The sequence below is a fragment of the Larus michahellis genome, chromosome 1, assembly GCF_964199755.1.
Source record: "Larus michahellis chromosome 1, bLarMic1.1, whole genome shotgun sequence".
Classification (NCBI taxonomy): Eukaryota; Metazoa; Chordata; class Aves; order Charadriiformes; family Laridae; genus Larus; species Larus michahellis.
The window spans coordinates 103,392,394-103,412,376 of record NC_133896.1 but is presented as its reverse complement, the minus strand read 5'-3'; the positions used below and the strand labels follow the sequence as shown (position 1 = coordinate 103,412,376).

The window sequence follows — 19,983 nt, the reverse complement described above, 5'->3', positions numbered from 1 at the left end:
TGGGTGTTTTAAAAGCACAAAATTGTAAACTAAAAGCAATAGTGCACTCTCCAGTGAGCCTAGCCCTTATTATCCAAAAACTTGGTAGCAGAGCAGTCTGGGCGTAATTTAAAGGATCTTAAATTTGCCAAATAATCTCAGTAGTCAAACCTGGAAGCATAGCCTTCTTCTTGAAACAGAAAAGTTCATTTGCTACTGGATGTGCCAGGAACTGGCCTGCCCACTAGCCTTGCACTCACCCGTGGGTTTGTAATTCGTGTAACACAATTGCCGTGTTTCTCTTCCTTTTGATTTTCACCGAGACACACCAGCGCATAGACTGATGTGAGTAATTTGGGCGGGGATGGGGTTCACTTCTCTTCAATATTTACTGCTCACTCATCCATCTGGAGGTATTTCATACAGACAAGCCCTGAAAGATTAATAGCTCCTCAAAACCACAGACCTTGCTGACCTACTGCCAGGCTCCCCAGGGCGGGAGAGGTTCTACTTCTCAGGAATGGCTAAATGCTGTATCGCCTGCCATCAGATGCCAACTTCTCCCTGCCGTCCCTCCGTCTGTGGACCTGTGATTTGTGCCTCTCCCCGCCTGGGGCAGCCACTGCTCCTGCAGCTCCCGGGACAGGGCTCAGTGCCGGCCTGGGGCTGCCTCCCAGGGAGGACAGAGGAAAGGCTGAGAGGGCAGGGGCAGAGAAGCTGCATAAAGCGACTTGCCTGAAAAGCTGGCGGAGGGGGACACCCCCCCGTGACCATGGGCACCCGGGGGCTGGCTAACCCAGGGAGCGAGGACTAACCAGCGCCAGACCTAACCTGCCCACCCTTATTTCCAGATGGAAATGCCCTAGGTGGAAAGTGTGCATCCCCGTCAGGAGAAAAAGATACTCCCACAAGGAAAGTAAGTAAAGAAGCTCCTTGAGCACCCCGGAGGTGGGGGTGGTGTGGCGTGGCGTGGGTGGGGGCACAGGGGAGCCCTCCGCTAGCACCCTGTGTCACTGCGGAGGCAGCCAGCAGGCACAGGCATGGCCACGGGCAGTAGCCCTGGCGGGCCATTTTGCATCACAGCCCGGGGGGAACATACTCGCACCCAGCGGAGGCTACCTGCCCTCTTACTACCCCACCACGCTGCATGATTTGAGGCCTCTCTGGGTTTTTTTGGTTTCTGGCAAAGGCAGCGGGAGGGAGCAGCCATCCCCTCCAGCCTGCTAAACCAGGCGTGCCTCGGCCACCACCTCACAGCTGCCTCCTGCCATGGCGAACTCGGCCTTGGTACGTTACAGCTGTGCCCACAGCCTTGCAAGCACCCGAACCCGCAGCGGGGGAACACCCTCTCCCCGGGGCGCCCGTGCTACACCCCTGCGTCGTCCCCGGCACACAAGGGGAAGAGGCAACCCGCCAAGGGCTGCGGGAGGAAAGGGGCTACCAGCACAGGGTTTGCTGACACGCCAAACCCCCCCCCCCATACAAGCACAGTTTAGGACTTTTTCTAAGCGTGCGTCAGCATGAGGTAGTCTCCTAATAAAACAGTTTCTGCATATTTAGTACGCAAAGAGGGAAGGCTCGCAGAGTGGTCAGGGTCACGTGCGTTCACGTGAATCACGAGGTCTTGGTTTCGGTTCAGACTGCTACCTCTGCCACCAGCGGGTAAAGCCATTTGTATAGGGATGGTATAATACTTTTATCACCTTCACAAGTTGTGGTCTTTGCTTAGGGAGGAACAGCTTCTTGTTAGTCGTGTACATCGGCAATTTCAAGGCAGCACAGTAATGTTTTAAAACACTGCAAGCAGCTTTAACACAATATTGAGAGACTGACGTCTTTCCTTCAGCCAGGTTGCAAAACAAGTACACTTAAAAACCCCGTTATCTTAGGCAAAAGTGAAAGCTCAGCTCTGAAATTTTACAGGAACAACCAATGGTTCAATCAACCTTATAACAAGAACCGGCTAGGCAGATAAAAATAAAGCTGAGAGAAAGAATGATGCAAACAACAACGCCCCGTCATTTAGACGCTTATGGGACAGACAGACAAATTTGCAGAAAAGCTGCAGCCCGCCAAACCCGTGTGCACAAACACCCAGTGCACACTCGGGCATGTGGCATATCATGTAGTGCCTCTGCAGCCCAGCACCCAGCCAGAGTTAAGGCTGCATTGACCATAAAGCCGAAATACAGTCAGAGAGCAAGCAAGAACAGCCATTTCTAAGAGAGCCGTATAAAACTCATTTCAGTTAAGTTTAAAAAAAACCCCACAAAACAACCACAAAAACACCCCCAATGAGGTTACACTTCTAGGTTTTATAAAGGGTGATGAGCAGTGCTACATGATGTAAGTGCATGTTAAACTAGAGAAAGACAAATATTGAAACGCCATCGGATTTATTTAGCCTTCAAAGATTCATCACTTTCCCCAACTGATGTCACACTAGCGCCTGCTTTTGCACAGCCTGTGCTCAGTCTGTAGCTGAGTAAATCCTGTGCTGCAGAAAGTCCTTGTGTCCTGTCGCTCTACCAAAGGATGACAATCACATGTGCTTTCTTTCTCTTCCCCAGCACAGACCTACAGCCAGCCGCCAAGTCCCATCAAGGTAATGACTAAAAGTGAATGTTTTTGCCGCTCTCCAGGGCAACTGAGTCTAAAACATCCATGTGCCAGAAAGACAACGTGTCCATCACGTTCCTGCAGGAGAGACAAAAGCTCGTATTTGGGGTATTTGCTTGGGATGCAGAAAAACATCAGTTTAAGCCTACGTATGAAATATATGTATGTACATAAACTGTAACGATGATACGCAGCCCCACTCTTGGGCAGCCGGTGGCCAAACAGACCCCAACACCCACCCATAGTTTCAGAGGCTGAGTGCGTCACTGCCCCGAATCAAACAGTGCAGGAGGCTGAACCTCGTGATCATGTCCTAGATGAGTGTCCCCAGCCACCGGGCAAGTTATGGCTGCGGGGGTACTTCTCTCTCCTCAGCTTTCTGGTAGCTGACATAACCTCTCTTGCCTAAAGTTTCATCAAAACTGGCACATTTCCACAAAAAGTTTCAGTTTCAGCATGACATCTTCTAATAAAAATGCATTTAAATGGACTATTGCCAACCAGAGTTAGTAATAAAAGAAGTTCTCGGTTGAAAAACAAAGGGAGATTTAATACTTGGAGGCTTAAAATTTTTGGTTAATCTTTCCATTGTGAAAAAAATAGCGGGTGTCTCAATGAATGGCTAAGTCTCTGTTGAAACACAGTAAGGTTTCCCTTTCCAACAACCCACTGCCTCTAGAAGGAAGAAAAAAACCCCAATCGCCTGCACTGTTAGGTTGAACATTTACTTTCTTATAAACCAGAAAGGAGCAAACAGTTGCACCGCAAGAGAGGACACTCGGGAAAGACTGGCATGATAAACACATTGCCCAGTCTATCTTACTTCCCTGCTTTGGGCTTAGATTCAGGAGCTCCGGCAATGCACCCCGAGGTAACTTAAGAGGTAACTATATAACCTGGCGTGTGCCCTGCTCCTCTGCCTGGACCCACCCATCTGGAGGCAGGGATGGAGGAGCAGCCGCTTCCCAACTGCGGCACTTCACAGTCTTGTGTACTTGTTTGCCTGTGTTCACGCACCGGGCTCCGAGAGGCAGCAGCTGAGTACCTGCAGTTTGCTACCTCTGCTTTGTAAATTGTTCATTTTAGCAGAGGGTTAAGTGAAGTTGCCTCTCGAGTCACCAATGACGAACGACAACCAGATGCCCTATGTACCACAGAACAAAGTGCTGCCATTTAGCTTCCCAACCTGTTTGGTGGTGGTTTTTTTTTTTTTAAATAAAGATGACATCACGAAAACAAAAGTTTGTGCCCAGCGGATATGTGGGTGTTTAGCAGAAAATTTTGAAGGGAGTGGGCAACATGACAGAAAAGGGTGTGATTAAATGAGCTCATCGTTTGTACATGTGAGTGTGGGGTGGACTGTGGGGGAAGAGAAGAGGAGGGGGTGGAACTGTAAGGGGGAACCTGCCAAGAAGCTGTCTGGTTTTGGAAGTTTTTGGTGTCCCAAGTAAAAGCCCCAGAGTGTGGTTTGAAGACAGGCTTGGGAGAGTTGTTTGTGCGGTAGGAGAGCCATCCCTTCCGAGTACCAAACTTGGCCTGTGAATAATGAAAGACTCAAACAAAATCTCAAGAGTCTTCATGCTTACCCCTCCTGCACCATCAGCGTGTGGGACAAAACACACCACCTCTGAGCTTCAGCCTCCCCACTGATAAGAGAAGGTCGATGGTAACAGCCTTTCAAAACCTGTAGACTGGAAGAGTTCTGGAAAACATGGCTATGAGTAAGACTTGGGTAGACCTATATGTTGGAAGGGACAAGAGGCAGTCCAGCCCTCACTCAGTGGATTTGGGGCCAGTCACTCATGAAAATAAAGAGCCTACTTGGTCTCATTTTGCCCGCACATTAGGAGAAATGCTGCTGCCCTCCCAATTCTTTGCAATAGTGGTTAGGGAAGGAGAGAGACACGCCTCTGCAGCTAGGTAGGGAATTCCTTTTCTTAAGCAAGTCCACTCTGATTTCTCTACTCGTTAAAACTTCTGGAATTTCTAAATCTCAAAATTTTACAAAGCCTCAACTCAAAGCTCAGTAATTATTTTCAGTGAAATGTCCTCAAGGTCAATGGATCTTTCACAACAAGCAAAATCCAAATAGACGAAATAATTTATATAAGCTGGAAAAGTCCAAGACAGATTCTAGATTAATTTTGTTCTAACAATTATTTCTCACGTATAGGTTTGAAAAATAGAAGTGAACCCTTAGGTTTTATTAACGCATGGAACAGAGACCTCTGTTTCACTTACGGAGTATGAAAGGTAGCTACAAATGTGAGCATGAACTCAGCAACACCCGCTTAAAATACTGCTACTACTGCAGACAATAGAGGATGCCGCTATAAAGCCCGTAACTAGTCACTGGCTTTATTACTTGTTGGGCTCAAATCAAGAGCATCAGGGCAAACAAATTCTTAACTTCTGTCTTCAAGTACTTAATCAGTTCACATCATCCCTTTTGATTTAATGACTCATCCTGCTAGCTATTTAGATACACAACCACCCACAATCCATTAGCAAACACCTTCAAGAGGCAAAAGGAGGGACAAGTCTAAACAGAGTTGGGAAGGCATTTACCCACACAATCTTACCTCCTCCTTCATTAATGGTTCTTCCTTCTCCTCCCTCTGTTTTCAAGGAGAGCATTAGACAAGGGCTTCCAAAGAGGGGGAGAGCATCTCCCTGGCTGCATTTCTCGTGAGGCCAGGGCCCCTTCCAGGACAGCGCGTCTCCTGCACACACACACTTGGGGTCTCAGTCGACTCCCACACCCTACAGTCTTCTCTGGCAGCTGGCTGTGACTCTCCTGGCCCTCCCTTTATCCCCCTGTTTTCCTAGGCTTTTCACTCTGCAAATCACCCTCAGCTTTCCCTTTAGATCCTCCCCTAAATATCCCATATTAAGTCTTGTGCTCTCGCCTCACATGCATCGATAATATGTCCCATACCTTTAGTAACTCCCCCTCCATCCCCATGTGCTCCCACTCACTCCTGGGGTGGATGTCACCCTGGGCTCACCGGGATTATAACTCTCCTAGGACAGTCCTGGGGGGAGCTGGGGCAGGGGATGATTCAGGCTCCCTGCCTGCCCTTGTGCTACTCGTGTGTGTGTGGTGATGAGCTTTTTTTTGTCAGGTAACCTAGCACAAAGCAGTGCCAACCTCAGAACAAGAGTCAGACCTTCACCCTCCATCCACACCAGGTGTGCACACGTTGTTGGGTGCTCCTGGTTTCCAGCCACGGCCTGTACAGTAGATAAATGACTGCAGATTTAAAAAACATTTTCGGTACTACGTACATTGGTCTACACCACTGCGGGAGCGAGCACACAGTCTACACCAGACTTGTTCACGTTGTGTATACTACTTCAGGGTATAATCATGGTGAAGCTTCTCTCTTCAATCTCTCTCTCTCTCTCTCTCCCCCCCGCCCAGGAACATTTTGCCAAAAAAGACTCCATGAATTCCAGCCAACTGTGGTACTCAACTGTCAGCCACAATGTAAAACATGAAGCCTCTGTGATTAACACCGATAATCAGACAGAATATGCAGTTGTCAATGTGCCCAAGAGGAAAGAAAATGCCGTCAGGACTGAAGAGCACAGTGAATATGATTATGTCTTGATAACTTAGAAAGGGACGCTGTCTGCTCCCAAGGCACTCTTTTACTTGAATATTTCAGCCAGCAGCATGCAGCCTTGCTAACCACCCTGCCTCTGCTGTCTTGTCTTCAAACAAACATCTCTCTCTCATTACCAAGCTTACTCATTAGGACACATCTGCTGGTCATTTCCAACGAGACAAATCTGCCCATGAAGAGGTGATCAGAGAAAGAGGCATGGACAGGCTACGGGACTTGACAATTAAAGCAAGAGGCACCACTAACAATTGCCATTGTAACACAATGTTTCTCCATAGAAAATTAGGTGCTTCGTTACTAGAAGTAACTGAGGCTGCATATTTTTCTGGACCTTTACAGTACTTTTTTTGAAAAGGAGTCTCATAGAACTACTGATTGAACCCCACAAAAATGCAATAATAATATCCCTTGTTGTGGGGTTTGTTTGTTTGTTTTCTTTTGGGTGGGGGCTTGCATTTAAAATGAAAGGCATAGACCCTGTACTAGGTGTGCTTACTCTTTTCCAAAGTTTCTCTGGCCTACTTGATATAGACCGTTATATATACCATGATACAATGTACAATTTGGATCAATAACCCATTTCTCAAATTGCCCCCCATGCCCTTTTAACGTAATAGTACGTTTAAAAAAGCAACAAGCTGCATGCAAAATGAAAGTTCCAGCCACTTCAAACCGCTACCGCTTAGAAGACTATGAAAACTCTGAAGAATCCGATGCTGCACGGGCAGTAACTGCATACCTCTCAGTAGAAGATTCCCAGGCATTGCCTTCGTGACGCAGCATTTCCAGCTCACTCCCGCTGGCGTCTCAGAATTTGGCTCTCTGCAATGCCAGAACATAACCCCCCCGTAGCCCAGCACCCCTCCGCAAGCAGCATTTGTGGACACGCGCGCAGGACCGAAACCAGTTATTCAACTGTTCACCAGAGCTCACAAAGCAATTACGTGCCCGTGCTCTTGCTTAAGCATGTTGGTGTGGTTTGTTTTTTTTTTTTGCTCCCTCCATTTTTGTAATAAAACAATTTGGAAGAACAAGTTGAAGAGTTTTCCTGATTTTTTAAATGTTCCTTTGTACGTGATCGCTGGCTGCAGCCCTGGCTTTACAGTGTGGTGCCTTTGTGCATCCCACCTGCAGTTTCGGTGCCGGGGGTGGTCCCACGGGTGAATGGCTGCACGCAGGAGTGGACAGACACACCGCTAGGACAGCGCTGGCAGCACTCCACAGCTACCGCTGCGGTGCCGGACAGCTGAATCTGCCCAAAATTTGTACTGGCTGCTGTGGCTACACAGACGACTGCCTGCCATGGGATTCTAAAGGGCTGGCTGTACAATCCACAAGCCGAATTACCAGAACTATCTTTTCTGTTCCTTTTTAACTGTGGCTCGGTTGCCTCAGTCATCTATGTATTACCCACACTCCTTCTATTAAAATTAACATTAAGCATTCACAAAATATCTAACTTGATGAAATAACGTGTTTTCACACTATGTTGTCCCTAATGGATGAGATCGTAACTAATTCATCTGGTTATTTTCTTTTACATGACCAATTTACCTTAAAGAGATAAAACCAGATGCCACTTTTTGTGTGTGTTTGGTTTTTTTTTTTTTACTTTTCCTTCAATTAGAGTTCAAAGCATGACTAGATGTAAACTATAAAGTCAGACATTTCCTGTTGAATATCACGACATCTTGCTACAAGTCCACTTTTTCTTTCTCGTGAATTGATGGGGGAAATGTACGGGGCAGAGGAGGACAGCTGGAAAAAACTGAATGCTTGGCACCTTCTTTTTTTCTGCCAGCTCCTAAGGCACACAGAGGTATCACCATAAAGAAGCATAATCATTAGATTATTTTTCAATTCTTAGAAACAGAATCAAGATAAAGAAGAGTTCAAGGGCAGATTCAGTCATCTTAAAGCAATAAGATCAAGCAGCATCTCCAAGGCAAACTATTTCTTTGCTGCTGGTATTTTCATAGCCTGCTGCTTTTGGGACAAACCATACAAACCATGAATTTTATCCTTCCCCAATGTAAGAATCAGAAGGAATATCTCTTCTAGTTATATCTTGCACAGAATATTGCATCAAGAGAAATTATTGTTCTTACAGCCAACGCTACATATTACAAATCAAGATGGAGTCAGAATTAGCCACAAATATGAGAGCCATGTGAACTGATTTGGTCCAGGCTGTTTCCCAAGCTCAGTTAAAACTCAAGCATCAACAAATATGGGTTTGCGTGTACAGCTGTGTCAGACAGATGTTTCACACAGCTGTAAGCACTTATAATTCCGATGGTTATTTTGCAACTCAAACATCTGAAGGACTGGAGCTGCTGAAGAATGAAAACAAACACTTTTAGAGTAAAAATAAATAATTTAATGCATGTTGAAATTATCATATTATTCCTTAAATAAACTAGTAACATTAGAAAAAGAGAAACAATTTCCCATAAGATATTTCTCACAATACAAAAGGTTTCATAAAATAAATTTGTCTATCCAACAGTACTAACAGTTATACTGGCTATAAACAAATAACAAGAAGCTATACTTCACTAACATGGTAGTGAATCCATCACATTCTGTGTAAAGTTAATGCTTATTTTTTAATTTTCGTGTTACAGTTAATTACTGGCTACAACTTTCATGCCGCATTGGCTTACGTGACCTGCTTCAGCACCTTCTTCTTGGCATTGGTCCATCTCATCTGATCTCTTGTCAACAAGAACAACTACTTGCTGCCTTATTAAGGCAAATATCTTGCATCTGTCCATTTTTATCCCCACTGCAGGGGCAGGGAGCATAATTAGAGTATAGACTAGTTTCTCATTGAATTTACAAATGAGGGTCAAATAACTGTCTTTTTACAAGTACCAGTAGCTAAATATTAAAGCACACAGCTAACGTGGCCTTTTCAAGATTCCAGTTGCATTCAGGTGCAGTAATGAACGAGATATGTTTCTTCCTTCTCCATTTCTATTTCACATTACAGAAGAGAAAAATATACCACCTTGTTCAGGAAGACTGTAGGATTAACAAAGGAATGATGAGAGTTAAAGCTCATTTAAGAAGCAAAGGTCTTGCCTGTAATTAAAGAAAACCAGAAGTATATTTAAGTTTTCAGGCTGTTTTGAGAGGAAAGTATAACAGGGAAACAAGGCACGTGAAGTTGGCGGGGGAAAGTAACAGACCTGGGCATGGATGGAAGGGAGCATTAAGGACAAATCCGTGCAGATAATTTTGGATAATCCAAGAGCAGAAGAAAGAAGCCATGTGCAAGAATCCTTCTAAAGCTCATGCAGGGAAACCAATTTTAATCATAAGGCAAGATAAAACAGAGATTTCAAAGTCAACAGAGCATGCGTCAGGCAAGATACACAATTTTCACAAGGGCGAAATGGGTTATTGATATATCAGGACAACGATAAAGAAGGAGGTAGCAATGTTTATGAGTACGACGCTGTTATAAATATACCATTTCCCGTTTACAATATTGCATCACAGACAGTATTTACAGGACAAAGTCTTTAGAATTGTTTCTACCAAATGAACAGCTCCCGGCCCTGGGATTACTAATAGATAGAAGAAGCCCATCTCTCCTAGACGATGAGGAAGATGAGGAGTCTTTCCATCGTTACTCTGAAAGTTAAAACAGTACATTATTAACATTGAAATGAAACTTTAGTTAGATATTTCAGCGTATTCTTTCACGTCCCTTTTGCAATGTGTTTTCTATGAATCCTGTCAATATATAAGGAGCAAAATGATACTGAGTATTAGAACTCATGAGCTGTTGCTCTCTTGAGTATCAAAAGTATGAAGAAAAATCAGTTTGAGGTAAGCACAAATCTTACTTATATACACTGTATGTTGACGTGTTAACCTAGGATTGTTCTGAAAGCACGTAAGTGGGAGGTGGGAGGAAGCAGCTCCATGCATTTTTTCCAGTAAAACTTCAAAGCTCATAGGGCTTTTATACTGACATTTCAGTCAAGACAGATCTATGGATTTGTCAAGACAAATCACTGGAATCTCTACCTAGTCACGGGTAGTCATTGGAATCACTCCCTAGAAAACGTAGAAGAAAGAACATTTCATTCCTTTAAAAGATATCTCTGTGCATAATAAATTTTCCCAAAAAACTCTGACAAGGCAAAAATCAGGAGGCTTTTTTATCCTTGACTATGAAAAAAAAAAAATCAGAAGTTGACCCCCAAATTACTTATCTGGTGTCACTTGGATTTTAACTTTTCTAATAAGCAGTCAAATACAAATATATCATGAGGAAAAATAATTTTAATTATTTGGCTCCCCATTATGGTGCACACACATATGAGGAGATTTTCTTTGTATGTATAATACGCAAGTGGAGAGCTGAAAAGTTTGGTTGGAGTCTGTAGCTAAGCAGTCTCATCCTTACTCTGTTTCTAATCAGAGGACTAAATACTGAATCCTAGGTAATAAGCTAAGCATAGAAAGACTTTCTTGAAAACTGAATATTTTACAATTTTCTTAATATTATTGTTCAAAATATATTTCCTAAAAAAACTCAACATCTTTCCAGAAAGATTTCCCTTCTTTCAAGCAAATACTTCAGCTCTTTGTAAAGAAACAGTCCCTCTAATGTACAGCACTTACATGTTAATGTGAGAGAAGTTGGGTCAAGCTTTAACCTGTTACATTCAGACGCCCCAGTATTAAAAGAATCATCTTCATCATAAATATTTTGACGTAGAACGTTCCTTATAAAATCTGGGTTCATTGTGTTTTCCATAAACCCCTCTGTTGACGGTGGTACAGTAAACTCTAGCTGATAAAATACAGTGGAGCTTTCATTACTGAAAAACAAAAAAAAGTCAAGTATGAATGCCTTCCAGTCATGACTGGATCTTTTCTTTCTTGAGAAGGCTGACTTTTCATACCAATGTTGTTGTGGATTTTTTTTTTTTTAAACTTGTTCTAAGAAAAGCATTATAAAGGAAAACTGCCATCAAAAATTCCAGTTTCCTCTTTCACCCCCACTTCTCAGAGCAGCTCTTGACATTAACAGAAATGGGGCACATACCTGAAGGCAAACTGAGACACGTTTGCAAATGCACAAAGGGCACGTGGACACATGTCGTAATGGGGTGAGGTTTTCAGCACTTGTGCCTAACAAGTACATAACGATAAGAGCAGAGGTGCCGCAATATCTCACGCATAGGTTAGCTGAGAACCTGCAGAAAGATTTGCTCTCCTGCTAGTGGTACCTGGCACAACCGATCCGTGCTCTTACCCCAGCTCTGGAGTGGATTATGCAAACTAATGCACTGGAGTCCATCTCTGGAGATTTCACTGTTTGTGGTCTACCAAGTTCCCTACCTACAACTTGACAGTTACATTTTGTACACCCAGGATTTAAGACATCAAAAAAGACATTGGATGGGGGAAAAGAAAATGAGAAAGAGAGAAAAAGGGAGGGAGAGAGAAAAAGAGACAGATCAGCCAGTCAGTAAGTATGCAGAACTACAGCTTTGTATTCGGTGTGTAAATTATAACTTTTACACATAAGGCTCACTCGTTGAACACAGCCAGCATGCCCAAGGCTGGCAGTACAGGGGAGCACATTCCCCAAAGTGCTCTCATGACTGCCCCTTGCCCCAGCCCAGGCAGGTCTTCCTCTGTCCTTGCTCTCTCAAGGGCCTTGGGCTTTTGAAAATCTACTTCCCATGATTTATTCCTCTCTTTCTAATCCCTTTTGTAACAGTGCTTTTTCAGAAGTCTTTGTGGAAGCCCTCTGACCACCTTCCCTTGCCTCTCTGCTGTCTCTCCATGGCAGGACCATATTGCAGGTGATCTTTCCAGTCCCAGTTTTCTCTCTGTTGCTCAGTCTCCCTCCTGTTGTAAGTCTGTGGTATCTCCATAGGTTAAAACTCTACAGTCTCAACCACAGTGAACTCCTTACCCTTCCTCCAGCGCCAGTTTCTGCCAAGAGTAAGATCCTCCCTCTGTTCCAGCTTGAAGCTTTCTGTTGCCTCTGCAAGGCAGGCCTGGATGTTTTCCCTCTTCTTCCCACCATTGCTACTCCTCTGTCCCCATCAGCCTTTGGTGGCTGAGCTTCTCCTTCATGTGTAAGCATCTCCCACCCAGGCTAACCCAGCATCCACTCTACCACCTGCTCTGCCTCCGACTCCTACTCCACCAGTCTCTCTAACGTGCTGCTACTTTAAGATTTGCTCCTGTCGTACAAAATAAAGTGTGGTGGAAAAATGATCTAAGCATACCAGCGATGCAATATTACTGTTTTGGCTGTCATGACTTGTATGTCCCTGTTGCTTTAGCTCTTTTGGGAACAAAACAATTTTCCCCTCCCTATCAACCATATTTTATTTATTTAAGGCTATTTAAGCCATGTCAATCTCAAGTGGTTCCAGCAGCTCTTTTTCCTTTTAATAAACGTCTTTTTGAATATGTTTATTAAGGGCTGCATTTGGAACCAAAGACAGCAGAGGTGACACTTAACAGCAGGAAAATGTTACTGTCATTATATATTATTAGCAGCACTTGCCATTTACACCAGAGGATCCTTCAAACAGTTTTCATTACCTATTTTTGTAACTTTCCCTCAAACATCCTCCTTTTCACAGATTTAAATGTTGCATATATTTACACAGGCACATGTATGTCTTATCAAAAGCTTGGAAATTTTGGATAATTTTGGTGACAGAAATTGCTTACCTGAAATAAACAACCTGAGCCGACCTAAAGTAGCGCCCTAGAGCTGGAGATGAACTGTAGACATCTGTTAACTTGGAGAGAAAAAAAAAAGAAAAGAAAAAAATATTTATTCCATTCCCTCTCTCTTTTCCCCATAAAAAAAGTACAGCAAATCATTCTTACGAGGTGTTTTAAGGGGCATAAATGCAGGTGCTGAAGGTCAAATATCATCAAACATCCACCCCAGAAAAGGTATGCAATCCTTTTAAGCTTGACAGACAAGTTAATCTGGGAGTTTGAGTGATTACTATATTACCTTAACACAATGGAGGCATTCGGGGGTGAACTGAAAATATGCGCTCATGTTGCCATGTGCAATTTATGTTGTTTAGCTTGGGTTTTTACTAGTATGAACCCCCCCTTCTACTCTTACTCGATAGAGAGAAGGGTCTCTCTATTGACCGTCGCTTACCACAATAAGTCAAAATCAGCACTGCCGTGCCTGCCGAGCTTATTGCAGCCGTAACTCAGAGCTGTAATGGCTCAAGGCAAATGACAGCTATAAAAGCCAGCCTGTCATTGTGTCTTACATACTTACAGGAGAATGCAACACACAGGATTTTTAGCTGGCATTGGGCTTAGATGACTTCACAGGCCCCTTCTAACCTAAATTATTCAGTGATTCTATAAAAAAGATAAAGAATATGCCCCAATCATTACTGAAGTTTAGGGGAAAAAAAATATGGCTTTTTTTTTCCCTTTCCTTTTATTTATTTATTTATTTTTAAAAATCAATGTAAACTGCTTGTGTGCTTAAAAGCAATTCCTTTCTCTAGATCAGGACTTAAAATTATACCAGAAAAAGTATAGCTCTCAGATTATTGTTTTGTTTTGTTTTTTTTTTACTTGCAATTGCTACACAGAGAAACAAACTTCTAAAAAAGGAAAGCAGTGAATCTATGTTACAAGAAGAATTAGCTTTGCCAAGAATCACATCAACACATACCCTCTTAGTAATGTTTTCAGAGAAGAGGTGTGGGAGACCACACATTAACTCCAACGTTCCTGAAAAATTGCGATAATTTCTACTATTTAGTAGCGCCTCGGGATCCCAATAGTCATCCTCATCTGTGTAAACATCTAATATTCAAAAGGAGACAGAAAAGGAAGGAAAAATTCCCAGTTAGCAGAAGTATTGAAAAAAACTCGCTTAGCTTTCTTCAGGGTGGCTTTCTCACAGATTTCCTAGGTAATGACCGTCTGGGAGTAACAGAAAGAAAGTGCAAGTCACCTGAAGAAAAGTGACAGCACATTGAGGTCAATCACCCACCCCCAGTAGGCAAAGTCAGCTGCTTTGGGAGCCTGACAGGCACCGACACCACTGGAGGGGACGCAAGTGATCCATTGCGCTCGTTGCGATGTTACAAGCATCATTTCCATCCTCATCCCCGACTGTTCTCGTAACGTTTTCTCACTTAGCTACAAACTGGAACTGCCCTCTGATCAGGATACAAGTTGCTTGTTGCCTGCTAAGCTAAAAGCGTTCACATCTACTACTCAACACACCACCCTATGCAGTCAGCATCCCAGTCCCTTCGGCAGTTTACAGAAGGAATTTCAAGGGTGCTACTGTTCTATTTATGTTATATTAGATTGTACATATTGTACATTTTTATTAGAGGACAAACCAAGAGTGAGATACTTACTAGAATAAAGAATTAGGCTGATGAGAATGACCAGGAAGAATACTAGAAAAATTGTAGTTATAATCATCCATAGTTTACACTTCCAGAAAACTACATTCCCGCATGATTTCCAAGGATCTCTCTCCTAGTTACAAAAGGAAGAGTCATGTTGATTAATGAAATAAGGTGGGAAAAAATATTTAAGCCGGTCTCTACTGTAACATTTAGAAACAAAACCCCCACATAGATGGGAGAGTCTCATTGGTAAGCAATGCCCTACACCAGAGGTTCCCACCCTTAAGTACTGCGGCCCGTGGGAACATAAACCTGCAGAAGGCAAAGGACATTCACAGGCAGGCTTTTACTTGAAAGACAGACATATCGTTCCCCATTTGTGCAGAATTTCCAATTCCTGAATTGCCCGTTAAGCTGAGGTGATAAAAAGGTGCTTTCATGGCTTCCAATTTTTTTTTCTTAACTACATCGATTTGATTTGTATGTTCTGCAAGCTGTCCTTTACATGTTTGCCACCCCCACCAACCAAAAAGCTGCCTGTGGAAGAATTTCCAGAATCATTCACCTCTGCAATATTGATGATATCAGTCTGCATAGATGCCAGCACCCAAAGCAAGTGGATTGCTATTCATAAGATTTTATTGCATTAAAGAACACGCTAAAAAAATTGAGACTTTTACAGCCAGCTCCCTTTTTCTTCAGAAGAATAGAAACTTGAAGCCTATTGAGTATATTTAACAGAAAGTTCATTAAAAATCTCATCTGTTCTAGGAGATCACAAGGAAACTCTCTTCAAAACAATTGTGCATACATGTATGTTCATACAGGAAAGAAAGGACAATAGTGGCCTTTCACTTAATTGTTAATAAGATTTAAGACCATGGCAGAAATTAGTCTTTTAATTAGTTACCCTAGTAGTAGTAAAAAATAAAATAAAATAAATAAAGCTTAGGTGACACACAAAACAAATGAAAAACTCAAATTGTTTTATTCCACAGGTAGGAGACTGAAGGAAGGGCATGAATTCATAAGCAGACCATCCTGCCTTTTTAATTCCTTCTCCTCCTCCTCATCCGCCATAAATCCAGTGGTAAACTCCACGTCCTTTTTGACATCAGTAGCAGGCAAGGCAAAGCACATGCTGTAGATTGTCTGGGCCACACACGTGCAGGCTGGCAGAAACCAGCTGCTAGCTGGAGGCATTAACCCAGGTTACCTTCCTTTACCTTTTGAACTTTCTAAGAAACCAGCATAATAGAAAGCCTTTCACTGAATTCAGCTGACATCCACCAGCTGGCTTAAAGCCTCTTTGGGGGTGGCAGATGAACAGGGAGAGAAAACAGATACCCACAGAAAGACCTTACAAGAGTCATTTCTCCAGGAGCGGGGGCAGATAACAGCGCTCTCTGCAGACACCCCTGCATGTAGAACTTCATTTTGGTGGAGAACGAAGGGCAAAAGCTGAATACGGTTTCACTTACAACGTGCTTTCAGGTGTGATCGTGTTCACATATATATTTTTTATTTGATTTTTAAAATGTATTATGAGAATGAAGCTTCAATTTAATACTTGACACTAGCATATCGTTTTGTGAGAAAAGAAAAAAAAAAGCCAGTTAACTACTGCCTAGAGTACAACTATGAAATCAGGCATAGTAATATCAGTTGAGACAGACAGTTACCAAGCCCAAGTTTCGATAGAGCCACATATTTAGACCATCACAAAAGGGTAATTCTTAACCACGCATAGCAAACCCGCTCGATCTCAAGCAAGCATTCAGCTCTACAACTATCGCCTACCAGCTGGGCCAACACCCTCTGGACATTGCCCATATACATCATCACAAGACTCCTGGAAGGGAGCAGCAGCAGAGAAAATCTCTCCCCAGTGGGCAGGGCAGCTCTTCCGATTAACCCGCCACCTGACCGGGAAGCAGAGCCTGATGATTTTCCAGCAGTCCCTATAGGATAGGAAGCCAGTTGCCAGAATCAGCAGAAACGCAGCCCAAATGAAAACTCAGTTCTGGGAAGGGGAAGTCTAAACTGAAACTTAAGGATAAAGTTTCTCAAGACAGCTGAGCGGATCTGGCTCACCCCTGCCTCTCCTCCACCCTCTCCTGTTCCTCTTTGCGCCTCCCTAGAATTCGTCTGACCCTGCAGCAAGCTGTTTCAGCTTACCAGACCAGAAGAGAAGTAATCAGATATAGCAGAGCAAACGGTGGGGTTTTTTGCCTAGCCGGTGGAATGAATCAGCCGACAGAGCTGAGGGGCTCACACAAGGAAGCAGTTCAGTGCTGCTCAGCCAGGAGCGGGAAGGGAGGGGTGGCGTGACGAATACAGCCCAGCTCTCGGGAGGGCTCAGCCATCCCTACAGAAAAGGGGGACACATCTTCGCTCCACCACTGATGTTCCCTCCACTCTTGAGTAAGTAATGAAAGATCACTGTACAAAAAGCGACCTGTGAGTATATGCAGCTCCGCTGCCAGCGTTAGTCCCTTCCACAGCTTCAAGCTAAACACTGGGAGCGAACTCCCTCAGGACTCACACGCTGGTCTTAACTGAGGCTTTGGGGCACTCTATTCGTACAAATTCATAATTGTTAGCAACTGCAAATTACTCAAAACAAGAGAGAATCCAGCAAGGTCGGCTGCAGGACATTCTATTCTTGTTTTGGCAGTACTGTTTTCTGATTAATTTGTTCTGAAAGAAAGCCTGCTTTTATTATGGGTTTCAACTTTTCTCCTTTCTGTTTTTGAGCCTAATCCCACTGAGAGCACACAAAAAGAGAAAGCAAAACTCAGAGCACCAATTACAACTTCGTTTTCCAAGTTAAACTTCACAGACAGCCAAGCACAAAAAATGAAAAAGAAAGCTTAAAATCCCTCTCCAACATTAGAACACTTCTTGAGAAGAGGAAAATAAATGTTTAACAGGTTTTCAGCCCTTTCTTTCAAGTGACTAACCTTTCCCTCTCCCTCAAACAACAAATTAAACCACCTCTACAAGATGTTCCTGCAAAGTGTCATTTCACTTGCTGTGTGGTGTTTTCACCGACAGCAAGTATCAAATGAGCATGTGAAATTCCTACCTTTCTCGTCTGAGCATCTAGAGGCTTGCCATGATCAGCCTCACTTTCCTCCACGTTATCTTCTTGTAATTCAATGATCTCGTGCTCCTGACCAGAGCTTTGCCTTTTCATAGCTGCTGTCTCTGCGCGAGGACCTCTGACTCTGAAGCAAGCACGGAGGCAACTCATTTCCTTCTGGTTTCGGCGGCAGTTATGGCCAGTAGTAGTTCTGGTACGAGGCTGGAGACGGTAACAGGGAGAGTTGGGATAGTTTTCACAGGAGTGACCTCAAAACGCTGATAAAGAAGGGGAATTCCTTGGAAGGACGAATAATGTCGTCATCTGCACTGGCTAGAGGGAAACGGGAGGCGGAGGAAGTATCGATTTGCCTAGTTGTGAGAACTGCAGCCCTCAGCTGTGCAATACTAGGTTTTCCAGTTTGTCTACCTTTACTGTACCAGCCCTTGACAAGCAGGTGACTAAACCTTCAGCGACGTTGTCATTTGCTGAGGCAATTCTGAAAGCAGCCGGATTGCTGTCGCTGCTGCTGTCAGATGGAACAGTAAAATACTATTGCTGTTATCTGCGCAGCGAAACACACGGGTGTGGTTCTGAACAGCACAAACTGAGTGAAGGGACACAGAGGTTGGTGTTCAGTTAGGCTGTGAAGGGAACGTACAACATCCATCAACACTTCTAATTTTAATCTCCCTGTGTAGTCAATAAATGAACGCTACTGACCTTGGTACCATGAATTGTCCTCTCTCTAGGTGTTACGCACCCTAAAATCACGTCTGGTGTTAAAGAACCATTTATGTCTATTCACATACTATCCGACCTAAACCTGAGAAGCTGCTTCCGTGTAAAAAAACACAAAAGGACAAATCTGAAGAGGAAGATGGCGTTCAATTTCAGCCTTTTCTCTGCAGGGCATGCTTTTATGAAGCAAATCATGGTGTGAGTTGGGATCTGGTCGACACTAGCTTCCCGCATGAACTCTCCCGTGCTTCTTAGAGTCACTCATGCCAACTTATTGCCTCCAGGGGCTGATCCCTGCCCCCACCCTTCCAGTGTCCTTTCATCCTACCTCCTCTCATTTCTCCTGCTCTGACTCCATCATTGTGTTTGCCTTTCTTCCCCGCAGAGCACCTCTCTCCCCTCTGGATCAAAAGGATTGGGCAGGCAGCCAGCAACTGCACTCTTGCTCATTCCCTTGTCCCAACACAGAGAGGACGGCGGGTTAAGAGGCAAGCAAAGCCTCTTTCTCCAACTCCCTCCCTTGCTGGCTGAGCATCCACTAACGGCACTGCTCCTTTTTCCTGCCAAATGCTGAGGATGGTTTTCCTCTCCCCAGCTTTTCTCATTGTGAAATTCATCTGGGTATGGATGCCTGGAGCACTCCTGGGGATTCAGATTCCTGATGTCATGTCACAGCCTTCCAGGCAAAAGTGATCTATCAAGCCGAGCACACGGCTTGGTTTCATTCAACTAATAAAAAGACACGCAAATTGCATAACCCACCTTTTGGTTCTGGAGAATCCTTAAAACTCCAGAGGATGAAGCTGAGCGGTCATCAAGAACAAAACTTGTGTCTGGATCCACAAGATTTCACCTAGGACATCTTCACTAGAAAAACCCTTTTCCTGATGGTCTCAGTGCTCCTGCTGGAGATGAGCTTCATTTATTTCATTTTCACTCACAGCAAGAGACCTTACCTTCCTACTGAATTGTCTGAAAATAAAACAGTTTTTCTAAGTCAAATGAGTTAATGATTACGGATCTCGCCCTGGAAAGGGACAAAGTCCTTTCATTTACACCTGAGGAAAGAGCTCCTTACAAATGCTTGAGTTTCTTTAGTCTGGTTGATCCGACTTCCACACTTGGTGCCTGTCTTGCATGTGAAGTAACCAACCCTTCTGACGCGTGGTGTGAGAAACTCTTAAGGAAAATGGGAAGTCAAGAACAGATCTGAATTTTCTGGCCCAGGCTTTTATCTAAAACATAACAGTGAGAAAACTGCTTTCTTCCGTAGTGAAGACGTCTCTGGTTTCAATATAGGGAAAAGAAACATATGCCCTTAAATATATGCTTTAGTAAAATGGGAAAGTTAGGCTCAGCCTTACAAAAAGAGGAAACTCCAAGGTATAAATGTAGTTCTGATTGCACCTGGGCGCTAGAGTTTCAGAGGCACAATCAAATGAATAAAGCATAGCCACTTGCATTTTTAGCACGTGTTTATTAAAAAGGAAGATGTGAATGAAAGACTAGCCTTTAAAGATAATAAACCCCC

At 43.7% G+C, this 19,983-nt stretch overlaps 1 protein-coding gene across 2 annotated transcripts; it reads right to left on the bottom strand.

The window, feature by feature from the left end:
* Positions 1 to 8,588: 8,588 nt before the first annotated feature.
* C1H3orf52 (chromosome 1 C3orf52 homolog) lies at positions 8,589 to 17,898 on the bottom strand. Of its 2 annotated transcripts, XM_074597583.1 has the most exons (6): positions 17,715 to 17,898; positions 14,633 to 14,756; positions 13,933 to 14,066; positions 12,948 to 13,018; positions 10,869 to 11,068; positions 8,589 to 9,869 (listed from the first exon to the last, which is right to left on the bottom strand). In XM_074597583.1, coding segments are annotated over exons 1-6 (699 nt in total). In that variant the 5' UTR covers positions 17,883 to 17,898; the 3' UTR covers positions 8,589 to 9,867. The 2 variants fall into 2 exon arrangements, with proteins under 2 accessions (XP_074453684.1, XP_074453675.1); XM_074597574.1 differs by lacking the exon at positions 8,589 to 9,869 and having other exon boundaries at positions 10,758 to 11,068.
* Positions 17,899 to 19,983: the final 2,085 nt, after the last annotated feature.

What these genes read in the sequence shown, in the direction of transcription:
- C1H3orf52 (XM_074597574.1), bottom strand. Translation starts at nt 17,882, where the DNA reads ATGAGTTGCCTCCGTGCTTGCTTCAGAGTCAGAGGTCCTCGCGCAGAG. An exon ending in CAGCCTAATTCTTTATTCTA is followed by an intron (nt 14,067 to 14,632) that starts GTAAGTATCTCA and finishes TTTGAATATTAG; the next exon opens with ATGTTTACACAGATGAGGAT. An exon ending in CTGAAAACATTACTAAGAGG is followed by an intron (nt 13,019 to 13,932) that starts GTATGTGTTGAT and finishes TTTCTCTCCAAG; the next exon opens with TTAACAGATGTCTACAGTTC.